Source organism: Lynx rufus, unplaced genomic scaffold (assembly GCF_022079265.1).
Source record: "Lynx rufus isolate CCGP_SWC_20201006 ecotype Redwood Valley unplaced genomic scaffold, mLynRuf1.p SCAF_8, whole genome shotgun sequence".
NCBI classification, from domain to species: Eukaryota; Metazoa; Chordata; class Mammalia; order Carnivora; family Felidae; genus Lynx; species Lynx rufus.
Window position 1 is genome coordinate 21793755 of NW_025814896.1, and position 12321 is coordinate 21806075.

General features: G+C 55.0%; 1 protein-coding gene across 2 annotated transcripts in view; it reads right to left on the minus strand.

Annotated features, from left to right (window-relative positions):
- Positions 1 to 1290: 1290 nt before the first annotated feature.
- CTNNBL1 (catenin beta like 1) overlaps positions 1291 to 12321 on the minus strand; it is a 163392-nt gene continuing 152361 nt past the window's right edge. For both annotated transcript variants that reach the window (XM_047067834.1, XM_047067835.1), the window contains exons 14-16: positions 11882 to 12019; positions 11562 to 11634; positions 1291 to 1488 (exon numbers count right to left, since the gene is read on the minus strand). In XM_047067834.1, the coding sequence (XP_046923790.1) occupies positions 1400 to 1488; positions 11562 to 11634; positions 11882 to 12019 (300 nt within the window). In that variant the 3' untranslated portion in view covers positions 1291 to 1399. The remainder of the gene's footprint in view (positions 1489 to 11561; positions 11635 to 11881; positions 12020 to 12321) is intronic.

The window sequence follows — 12321 nt, forward strand, 5'->3', positions numbered from 1 at the left end:
GAACCCAGACGCCTAAACCCGACACGAGCCTGTAAGGCGAGTCCGGTTCTGCGCTAGGACCTGCGGTCGCCGTCCGCCACCTCTCAGGTGGGACGCCCGCCTCACGGTAAGGACGGACGCGCCGCGTGTCACCCCGCCAGGCTGGCGGGGGTCGTCTCGCTCGACGCTCTACCGCCTGCCCGGCGCCGTCTTATTCGGAGCCCTCTCAGGCGGCCGCCTGCAAGGGCGGCCGCGTTTCCCCTGGCATACGCCCGCTCTGGCCAGATGGTGGCGGCGGCCTGGAGCCCTGCTCTTGGGGTTCGGTGAGAAGCCAGAGCCGGGCCGCCTGGCCGTCGGTGCTGGCCACAGGCCCCGGCAGGGTGTGCCGCCCTGGGCCGGACCCTTCGGTTTAGCGAAATACTGCTTTTCTGAGCTGGTTGTTCCCCCTCCTCCTCCTCCTCCCTCGTGAGGACTCTACTCTGTGTGACAGACTAAAACACGCTGATGGACCGCTGACTTCCGCAGAGGAGGCCGGTTTTCTCACAACCCCCGAGAAACGGGTGAAATGGCGATTCTGAAGCCCCAGCCGTGTGAGGAAGAACAAAAGGAGCCAGCATCGCTTAGATGGCTTCGTTCACCCTCCCGGGCGCCAGATGGGCAGAGCCGCCCCTACTGCGCGGACGGAGGCAGGCAGAGTCGGGCATCTGAGCTGCCACAGCCGCCAGGTGGACCCGAGGCCTGTTTGCTCTCCGGAAGCGGTGCTCAGTCCTACGCGCCGAACGGCCCGGGAGCTTAAAACCACACCGGCACTTGGGCCACACCCGAGATTCCGATTCCCTCGTTCTGGGGGGGGGGGTGGGGGACGAGGACATTTGTTCAGGCTCCCCTCCCAACCGGTGGTGCTGGCGTGCGGCCGGGCTTCCAAATGCTGCTGCAGGGGCTGTGCTCCCCGAGGCTGGCCCCACTGTGCCCCCGGAAGCCTCCCCACGGGCGCTTCTGCACAAGCCACGTGCCTGGCATTACCCGTCACTCTTCGTGTCAGGGTTGGCAGCCCCACAGCGGTCCCCGGTCCACGCGCCCCCCCCCCCCCCCCCAGCTTCCCAGCTTCAGGCTGGCGGCCTCACGGCGGCCACGCAGTCGCTTTATGCTGACCCGCTTTATCCCTGATCTGCTCTCCGAGCCTCAGTCCCCTCACTGGCAGAGTGAGGCCAACCACTGACCTTCCTCAGCTGTGTCCCATGACGGCTGCTGGAAAGTGCCGGGTGAACGGCACCGGCATACCGCTCTGCTACAAAAAATGCCAGCCAGGGCTACCAAAACTAGCTTTAATTCGTCCAAAAGTCACATTGAGCTGTGTAAAAACTTTCTGGGAGGGAGGCCCAGAGAGAGTCCATGCTGCCCCCATGGGGCCGAGGGGTCTCTAGAAGTTCTCCAGCAAGCCCAGGATGCGCTTTTGCTCGTTCTCCCGGAACTCCGGGCTCCGGCCGTCCCCGATGTTCTCCGCGTACTCTGGGGAGACAAAGGCGGCGTTAGGCATGGATGCGAGGGGTGCGCTCCGTCGTGGCTGGGCCCCTCCGCACCCCTCCCTAGATCCCGGCTCCTGCCGAGGCACGTGCTGTTCTAATGCCTCTAACGGCCGCCACAGGGGCACCTTGGCCAAACTCACCGGTCTTGCGTTCGAGGTGATGAGTGAACCCAAGTCACCTTTGCCGACTCCCAGTCCTCCCCGGCCACACCCTTTACTCACTCACGTGGTCACTCAGTGCACAGGCAGCGGACGCCTGCGTGACCAGCGTTTGTCAGAGCGTGGGCCCTGACCAGCGGCAGCACCATGGAGGAACTTGTCAGAAACGCAGACCTGGGGGCCAACCGAGACCTACTTGGTAGCCCCAGCAGAGTCCGTCTGAACAAGCTGTCCAGGTAACGATAACGCACACAAGTCTGAGAACCACGATTTGAGGCAATGGGGATAAAGTAATGATCAAAATACACGAAAATCTCTGCTCTCTAGTGGGGGAAACAGCCCACAAGTAAGCGACACAGGGTGGCTGTCAGAAGGCCTCACGGAGATTTGATCGGAGACCCGAAACAAATTCACGTGGGCACGTCTGGGAGCGAGCGGCAAAGAGGCTCCGAGCGGGGAGCTCACCTGGCCCGGGGGGGGAGTGAGTGTGGAGGTCCCTGTGGCCGGAGCTCAGCACTGGGGACAGGAAGGGGCAGGCACAGGCCACAGGGCCTTGGGGGCTGCTGCAAGGACTCCGGCCTTCCCCCCGTGACCAGGGCTGTGGGAGGGCTGTAAGCAAAGGAGTGACGGCTCACTCCAGCTGCTGTGTGGGAGATGCCCCGAAGGGCACAAGGGCAGAAGGGGAGATGTGATTTGATGGTGGCTGGGACCAAGAAGGTCACAGAGGGGGTGAGAAGTCTTCCGATTTTACATGCATTCTGAAGGTGATCCAGCAGGACTCACAGACAGGCTGGAGGCGGGGTGCTAGAGAGACATGTAGATACCCACATCACCAAGAGGTATGACAGAGTAGTGAAGGATGAGGGGAGCAGGCGCTGCACCGAGGGGGGGGGTCAAGGTACAGTCCCCGGACATGAGCTCAAACAGCTGGGGGTTTCAGGTAAATGGGCTGGTGGGACAAAGAAGGATCTCGAGGTGCGCCTCCCACGCCTCCGGTGGGAGAAAACAGCCAGTGCCAGAGAGGGCCCACCCCTGGGAGAGGTGGGTTTCAGTCAGAGCGGGAAGGCAAGGAAAATACTCCAAGAAGGAGGATACAAGGATGACAGTGAGGACAGATGTCCAGAGAACACAATCAGAGTGTCAGGGCAGGTCACCACGTGACCGACTTACCCGTTACCCCAGCTCTCTATTTCATGTTCAAAAGCATCCCCTCAAATTACACAGTCACCCTGGTTTTAGGAGGAGGGGGGCTACGAGGCAGAAACGATGTAGAACTTAGGGACTGGGGTGCGGGGCATGGATGGGCTTCCTGTAGTGACCCGTGTCCAGAAGCAGGGACGCAGAATGTAGAGGAAGGGAGGACAGCACTCTTCTTGCCCGCAGACCCACGGCGGGGAGGGGGTGTGACGCGGTGGGCTGGGTTTGGACCCGTCTCTGGCGCACCATCCTAAGTGACCTTGGGGGTGTCCTCTGAAAATGTAGGGAAGGTACTTGGCAAATAACCGAAATTCAAGGCACACTCGTTCCTTCCCTGAGCCTCCTTGGCTCTAGCCAGCAATGTCACACGTGGAACCTCACGCACCCCTGCAGGCCCATCTTAAGAGCCATCTTCTCTGCGAAGGCTGCCCGGTCATCTCTTCCTCCGGCTCCTGTCCTCAGGCCAGGGTCCCCATCACAGGCCTGACTTCTGGACCACCCTGCACTTGCTCTCCTCTCCCTCTAGGTGGGGAGTTCCAGGAAGGCAGAGGCGTGTGTGTGCCTTACTTTTAGCTAAACGCCCAGCAGAGTCTGCCGTCCGTGTGGTGTGGTAAAGCGGCTCTCAGGGCAGGTGGATCAGGGTGACGGCCTGCATCCCTGCCCCGCTCCCTGCTCCCCAGACTGGGCAGTTTCAGGTAGAATAGACAACTCTGGGCAAGAAGCTTTTACATAATAAAACATCTGCTGATCCAAATCAGACAAAGACTGGGGAGAGACAAGAGAGTGTGCAACCCCTCCCCTGCTCCCCCCCCACTCCCCCCCGTGCTGGGGAATAATTCTGCTCCTGCCACTTCTTCATTTTTCCTCCTTCCTCTTTATTACTTTGGACATGTGCCGGAAAACGGGATTTGGGATTCAGACATGTGCCAGCTGTGTGTCTCCCCCTGGAAATCATCCTCTTCCGTTAGATGCATCCATCACCTCCACTAGCAAATGGTTGTGATGCCTTCTATTAAGGCCTCTTAAAGAGAGGGCTGGGGTGATGGGAGAGCAGGATCTGGGCTGCGGAGACAGCTACGGGGCTTTACATAAATGCTATCTCTTACTCACGTGTGAATGATCTAGTCGCTGCCCCAGGAGAGACAGAAGTGACCATTACAGCATTTAATACCCCCAGAGGCATGGTCTGGAAGCAGGAGTCTTAATGGATTGAACTAACACTTTGCTCTCCTAATGTATTCTCAGACCCAGGAGGGAGGGAAGTGGAGAAACAGTCTGACCCTTTGGGGCAGTGATTTTCCAAGTCAAGCCAGCTTCCCTGTAGGGACCTAATCTCTTTCTAGAGACCCACACGGTAAAGGAAACCCAAGTCTGTATCAGCGCCCTTGCTGATACAGGCCTTGGAAAGCACAAGCCACCGCAGCGCACAGAGCACCCCTCAGACGGCCGGCCTCCCGTCACTCTCTGTGGGGAAGGACGAAACCACCGGAGTAGCTGTTCCCTAGAAACGGGCTGTGAACAGTGCAGGTGCAGCGTGTCTCCCACACAGCATGTGCCGGGCAAGGACGTCCGGCGGCTCGCCTGATCTTTGCGGCCATCCCGCAGGGAAAGAAGCCATCTCTGTTTGCAGACAAGGAAACTGAGGCGTGTTAGAGAACTGGGGCAACCGCCCCAAGTCCGGGACAGCAGGGAAGCTGAAATTCAACCCAAAACGTGTGTGAAAAAGGCACCTAAAAGAGCTGGGGGGAGCCAGTTCCCAAAGGGGCATCCTCTTACCTAAGCAACATCCCACCCTGCTGCTCCCCATCCTCTGGGGGAAACACTGCTCTGTGAGTACTCCAAAGCAGTCCAGCCCCACAGGGCTTCTGGCTACAAAGTCCTCCTAAGGGTACGTCTCTAGACGCCACGTCCTGTGGGAAAGGGCCTCACTGGCCCCAGATGTGGAGCGGGTCAGAATGTCAGAACTGCAGAGCTCTCAGAAATGTAGGACAACTCTGAAGGGCAGGTGACCAGCCAGTGTCCCACAGCAAGCCAGCCACAGAGCCAGGCCCGGAGCCAGGTCTGCCGAGGCCCTCATATTCCTCCACTGCCACTGGCAGCCGGCACCAGCTGTGCCCTGCGCCCTCTGCCCCTTACCCCTACTCCTTCTTTGTTTCCAGAGGAGAATCCTATTTGGAGCAAATCTGGGTGGTGCCAGCTACCTCTGGTTATTATAGCTGCCGCAGCAGTTTATAAATATTGAACAGATTCCTCCCAGAGGTCTTGGGGAAGAGTTCTCTTTGCGTGTGTGTGTGTGTGTGTGTGTGTGTGTCTAAGAGGGGAAGAGTGAGTACGGGAAAAAGATGCTAGATGGAGGGGGAACTATGAGTGGCGGGAGAATGGGAGAGAAGAGGGTGAGTCGGCTGGGGAGAGTGAGAAAGAGGGTGCACACATCAACTCCATTCTCCACTTCCCCAGCATTTTCAAATGTTCTTATAATAAAGGCTTTGATGGAGCTCAAAAACAGGCAGCAGTGCTGAACGCATAAATATTAAAGCAAACTTCAGACAGCAGGTTTACTCTTCAGACATGGAATACAAGCTGTTCTGTTTATGTTAAGAGGGAGAGGGAGGGGCCTGGGCTGGCGGATGGGGATAACTGTCTTCAGGACAGGGACCTGGGCCATACTCACAAGCCTGGTTCAGACCCCTGAACCCTAAGCTTTAACTGCTCATCTTTTAAAAAATGCAGGAGGAAGAGGGAAGGGGAGGGAAGAAGGATACCCAGAATATTTTCACACTGAAAACTCTGGAGGACACAGACATCACCACAGATGAGGACCTGGGAAAGGAAACTCCATGTCTAACACATCCCTTAATGACAACGATGAACTTGGAAGTCTGATGCCACACTTCCCTAGGAGAAGAACACTTATCTGCAGCAATGGGACATCAGGGGTTTCCTTAAAATGAAACCCATTTAAAGGAGAAAGAAACATGTCCTTTGCTTATCATGTGAACAGGGTCATCCGGTTGGAAAAGTGCCCCCCGCCACCAGGCCCTGAGGAGTCTGGTCTGGGTGCTGGTCCACCGGCTTTCCTGCCTGCCCCGAGTCCAGGCTGCTGCGAGCTCCAGGTCAGAGGATCAGGCCAAGGAAGTTGGAAGGAAGGAGCCTCCATTTGCTGAGCACGTACTCTGTCCCAGGCACCTGACTGTAGTTCAACTTCAGCCTTCCCGAGGGACAACAGTCACTTCAGGTTTGTTTTTCACAGAGAGGAAACAGGCTCAAACGCATTATCTACTAACTTACCCAAAGTGACACAGACAGAATCATGCCGGTCTGTGTGTCTCAGATCTATTTATCGCTGGAAGGGCTCACACACCGATGGCAACAGTAAAGGTAGCTAACGTTTATCAAGCACGTACTATGTGCCAGCCCCACGTCCGCACTGTGCGAACGGTACCTCTCCTGATCCACACAGAACCTTTTGAGGCAGGTTATCTCCATCTCACAGACGAAGGACTGCGGCTTGGAGAAAGTAAGTAGCTGCCGAAGGTTAAATGCAGGCCTCTCTCCAGGATTCTCTCCTGACTCCAAACGCCCTAGTGGTCATAGTAGCCATGACCTGGTACAAGTCACACCCACACCCACATGTCATCAAAAGAGAAATCCTGCCAGCTTCTGCAGTTTCAAAATCGCAGACAACGCTCAGGCTACTGAGAGCCCCAAATCAATATGGAAATACATGTTTAGGAGCTTCTAGAGGAGATTTCAAGCCATAAAGAACAAAAGCAAATCAAAGGGCCAGGAGCCAATTTCTGAAAGCATTTTGAAGTCTTGGGCTCCGTCTTTCTGCCACCAGTGAAAGAGTTTTTGAGTCAGGAATCCTCTGAGCTCTCCCCGGCACAGCAGCCCAGCAGCCACGTGGTCCTCCGGCAACTTTCATCAGTGACTATGACACTGAAGAGACTCGGCCCGCAGCTTCCACGGTAACCCTTGGCACAAGTATTTATACTAAAAGGTACTTCCGGGTTACGGTTCCTAGGCCGCATCCAAGGAGATGCCTGTGCGATGATGGACACCCGCATCTGCCCACAGAGGGCCTTCACGTGCTTCCACAAGCCACCTTCTTGGCCAGCCAGCTTCATAGGGACATAAAGTACAAGGGTGGCTGCCAGGGACTGGGGGGAGGAGAGTATGGGGAGTGAGGGTGTACAGAGTTTCAGTTTTGCAAGATGGAAATTAATTCTGTGGACAGACGGTGGTGATGGTCGCACTGGTAAATCTGACCAATACTTTACCACTACCACCAAAAAAAAAAAAAAAAAAAGTGCCTCCTCTGTGCAGCCTCTCTGGATCTTTAGGCTCCTTTTAAGGTGCAGCAGCATTAACTGTGCCTTCGTGATTCACACTCTGTCTTAGCACGGACTTCATTCTGCTTCGTGTAGTGATTAGTTTCTTCACCTGTGATAGGACTGTGTGCCCCTGGGGAAAGGCCCTACTAAGGGTCTCATTCATCTCAGGAGCCCACCCAGTGCCCTGTGACGCCAAGCAGGTGCTCTATAAAGACAGCCGCCCTAAATTTTCTTTTTAAAAGATGGTAAGACCGTATCAGGCAATCCACAACGTTAGAGGTTTTCTTTCTGCCAAATGGAAGACCGACTGTGTATAGTTCTGAGTTTCGATCCAGTCTCCAACATCACTAGCGACTCGGGTAATGTCCCTTAACCTCCGTAAGCCTTGGTTTTCTTATCTGTAAAATGGAGATTGTAATCCTGCTTCCTAGGACAGTTGTGAGAACCAGAGAAGATACACGAAAAGCCTGGCACACAGGAGTACAGAGGACGTGCTTGGGGGCAACCACTCTACCTACTGTGGTCCTGGATTTCTGGAACAGCACAAAGAAGCCAGAAGCACTACCTCAGCGCGTGCCCCCAGTAAGCATTAACTGAGCCCCTGCTCTGCACTGGTCACGGGCCAGGCACAAGACGAAAGGCAGGAAGGCTGTCACCGCCCAGGCAGAGTACATGGTGTGGCCTGCCCTTCTTCAGCAAGGAGACCACCATCTCCTGTGTGGGCACCACAGTCCTCGGGCCCGGAACCGCTGCCAGCTCCAGGCAAGGCTGGACTTTGGGAGCGCCGAGTAAGCAGTCTGCAGAAAGAGGGACTTTAATGAGCCATCAATTATTCCCAGCTCTCTTGGCACCCCCAATAGAAAAGGAGGGAGGAAAATCATGAGAAAGGGACTGAGATACAAGGGGAAAAGTCCCCTGCTGGGCTTGCCTCATCAGCGTTTTCCTGAGACCTCAAGGGATACATCAGCTGTCATCCTGCCAGCAAAACTTAGGAAATATGTAGGCCATAAAATCAAAGAAAAAGCTTGCATCTAATTAGTATGTTAAAAAAAAGGAAGCAACCCAAACTGAAAAACAAAATTAAAATCAAAGAGGACAGACTGATGAGCTGGTTTTCTCTATGAGGCTTTGTTTTTTTCATGCTTTTTGATGGAGTGAAGGGTGGAGGAAGAAGGGGGAGGGAGTGAAGGCCTTTGAGGGAGGGCCTGAGCAGAGCCTAGCCGCCACTCCCCGTGGTAGCCTGACCCCTTTCCGACCTCAACACTACCCTGGGTGCTCTACGGGGAGGCAGGCCACAGGGCTCAGGTCTAACACCCAACACCACAGGCCGGAGGGCTCCCCGAAGGGGGAGCGAGCCAGGGCGGGGGCACGCAGGTGGAACTGGGCTCAAGAATCCTTTACTCTTAACCTTCCATCTGGAGAGAACAGGGATTTGGTTTTCTCAAGTGGTCAGTGTCCTGTGAGAGCCTCTTTGACCTAGGCAGGGGTGCCCTAAGTATCCCCTCTATATTCCTTACACAAGCCACCGATGTCCTGTCTTACCCCTGGGCCTCTGCTTTCTCTGCCTGGGATGTGCCTTTCCCTCTAGGACACAGTCCCAGTCCTGGGGAGGAGCCTGTCCCTCCTGTGGGATTCCACAGTAAGGCCTGGGACTCCAGTACTGCTCCTTACCACCCCGTTAGCACACCGTTGGCAACTTCAACTAGCACTTATCACGTTATAATTAGTTTCCGTAGCTCTCCCCACCAGACTGTGAACGCCTCAAAGATGCAGCCCTTGCTTATTCTTTGCACCTCTAGTCCTGAACACAGAGCCCGGCACCCAGCAGTGCCAGCCGAGTAGCTGTTGGAGCGTGTGTTTCATTCGGCTTGAATTATGGCTGGTCACCTATGCGTCTACGTTCCCTCGAAGACTATAAACTCCATGAGGGCAGGTGCTCTGTGACACGGCAGCAGAGTATCTAGCACCGTGCTTAGCCTTGAGGAAAGTGTCGGCAAACATTAGCCAAATGAAAGGTGCCTCGGGGTAGGGCTGAATTCGATTGTATGTAAAATATTCACTGGGTTCCCATCACGCGCCCCACATTGCTCTGGGTGCTGAGGAGACACGGTGAACGGGCCAGACAATGTCCCCACGTCACAGAGCTTCCATTTTAACGTATGAGACACACGAAGCGAGTAAACAAAGACATAAATAAAAACAATTACAGACTGTGATAAGGGCTAGGGAGGAAATAAACTGGGTGCTCTGATGGGAAGGAACAGATGGAGAGGACGGTGCGGATTCAAGATGGCGTGGGGAGGCAGCCCAATTTACCCCCCCCCCCCCCCCAGCGGGGCTGGGCCACGGAGGGAGGACCGAGGGCTGGCCTGGGGCTGTGGCGGAAGAAAGCAACAGAGGAGAGGACCAAGGGTGGCGGAAGTGAAAGTGGCATCTGTGCAGGCCGCTCAATCAGCGAAACTCCACTCGGCACCCTGTGCGTACACGAGGCATCGGGGGGCTGGACTTGGATCCCAGGGAGGCAGAGGCTGGCTCGCGAGGCTGGCCACTCCGGATAACCTCAGGTATACGTGTTAGGGTTTCACAGAGAAAAACACCCACCTACTACATGTCAGTACCCGTTAAAAACACCTTTTCTTCCTCAGAAGATCCCTGTTTTGATTACAGGGATGGAGGTGCAGGGAGGAGCCTAAGCGTAAGAGAGGAGAGCGGAGAGCAATAAAAAGTTCTAATTGAACAAGTGGGTGTTAAAAGTAAATGCCATTTAAAAGCTGGAGCTGCAAATCACCACAGCTACACCTTAGGGAGGAGGCGGCGGGACATGCTGAGCAGTAATTCATGCGAACGAGACACTGAGCAGGAGCACCCGGGATGCCACTGTGGAAGGCAGGATGCTGGGCTCGGTTCACGAACGGCTTTTCCTCTTTCTCTGGGAGAGAAAACAATAGATTCCAATACCTCAAATTCTCCACCTGCAAAGTAGACACGATGGCCCCATGGGGCGGCTGGGCTAAACATGGGGTTTCCAGCTCCCATATCTGAGTCGTCCTCGTCCCAGCCTCCAAGACCCAGCTCGTGCCACTTTCACAAGACTTCCGTAGGACTTGAGCCAGGCCTCACTTATAATAATGACGATGACAATTATCATCACCGTATTTCATAATACTCATAATAGCTGACATTTACAGAGGACTTACTGAGGGTCAGACATTTTCAGTCTATCATCTTTTCTAATCTTCTCACCCATCCTATGAGGTCACAGAGCAACTGGGTATCTCACCTGAGGTAACACAGTAAGGAAGAGAGCCAGGATTCAGTTCCGGGAGCCGGATCCCAGAGACCATGGCTCCTAACTTCTCTTCACTTTATCACATGTACCATTTATCCTCACCTTTCATCTCCCACCTGTAATGGGAGTTACAGGCCACCACAGGCAACCCCGTGAGTAAGTCTAGCCTAATCCCTCACCTTGGAAATGGGCAGAACGCGGGCCGGAGAGGGAAAGTAAAAATCTGCCCGCAGTTACCAGCCCATCCGGGCTCTCCCTGAACTCTGTCGTTACCAGTTCCACGAAGCCCGATACGGGCCTCTACTGCCATGTGTGTAAGTCGGGGCTAAGTGGCCCGCGGGCGTGGCTGCACCCGAGTCCAGTTCGGGTACCCTTGTGATTGGGGACCTGCCCACCAAAGGAGGCCTGGGGAGCCTCTCCAGCTGAGCGAGGTCCCAAAGATGGAAGAGCATCGGAGGCACGGACTCCCTGGGGTAGGTGAGGGAAGGAGGGACGCTCACCTGACAAGAGCACTATCTGAGAGCCAAGGGCTAGACCGGACGCGGTCACGTCGTATCTCCTGAGCCTTTGCAAAATTTCTTCTAAGTCACATTCGCACAGCTGGGGAAGGCAGAGCCAAGGCTGGAAGGCAACTATGCTCTTTCTGCTCCCCCACAGTACCTAAGCCTCACATCCTTCTGTCTTGCCTAATTCCGGGTATTTCCTGTTACTTCCTTGTTTTCTTTCTCCCAAGAAAGCAATTTCCTTCCACGGCACGCAGTTTGGAAGTGGGAGTTTTTGTTTCGCGTTTTGTCTTATTTCTTTTTAATTTTTAACAAATGTTTCTAAGCACTGCTGTCTCTGATTTGTGAAGCGTCTTTTAAATCCTGGAAGTGAAGGGTCAGAGGCACAGAACGCGCAGGCTAGTCTTCGGTATCCTGACAAAGACGACCTGGACACACGGGGAACACGACGGCACACCTAAGCCTGCAGTGCTGAGAATGCTGTGCACCAAAATCCAGGGATAACGACAGAGACTCAAGAAGTAAGCATCACCTAGTTCTCCCAGAGCCCCAGACACAAGCAGCACCCAACTCACCCTTGATGATGTGCCTGACGATCTTGATGGAGCTCCCTCGCATGTTCAGGATCTGGTGAACCCTCTGGCGAATCTATGAGGAAGGGGAAGAGAGGGGAGAGAAAGGAAAAGCACCGTTTGTCCCTGCAGATGCAGGCATACATCGTGTAGCAAGTACGCACCTCACGCCCACCCCTGAAGAAGAGGGCCCCCCCGCCCTGCCCCCGGGAGTACAGGGAGCCAAGGAGAGTGAATCGACTTCTTTCTTGGAGTCTCTGCCCCGGGAGGGGGCCAGGAGGGAGGCAGGCTCAGCCAGGCCCGGGCAGGGCAGGCCCTCCTACCTGGGGCACACTGGCGTTGCAGATCTCCGCCATGATGTAGCAGATGTGCTGAAGGACAAAGAGCCCCGCGTCCAAGCGCCGGAGGTAGAACTCGTCCTCCGTGTCATTGTCTATGATCTCCCCACGCCGGACCATGTCCTGGAAATGAATGAGCGTTTGGGAATAAAAGCCGGACGGTGAACAGGGAGAGACGGCAGGCTTGCAACATACAAAAGAGCAACGGCAACAACAGAAGACCATTCTGCCTCGGATGTGTCTCCTCCTGCTCCCTCACTATATCCTAAAGTACCCTTCTTATGTCTTCATTTTTAATGGACTGGAGGCCCAGGGGGTCAGGTTAAAGCCCAGTATTTTCTGTGCAATGAGTCAAGGCCAAAATGATCTCATCCACATATTCAGCCTTAAAAACAAACAAACAAACAAGCTGACGGAGACACAAA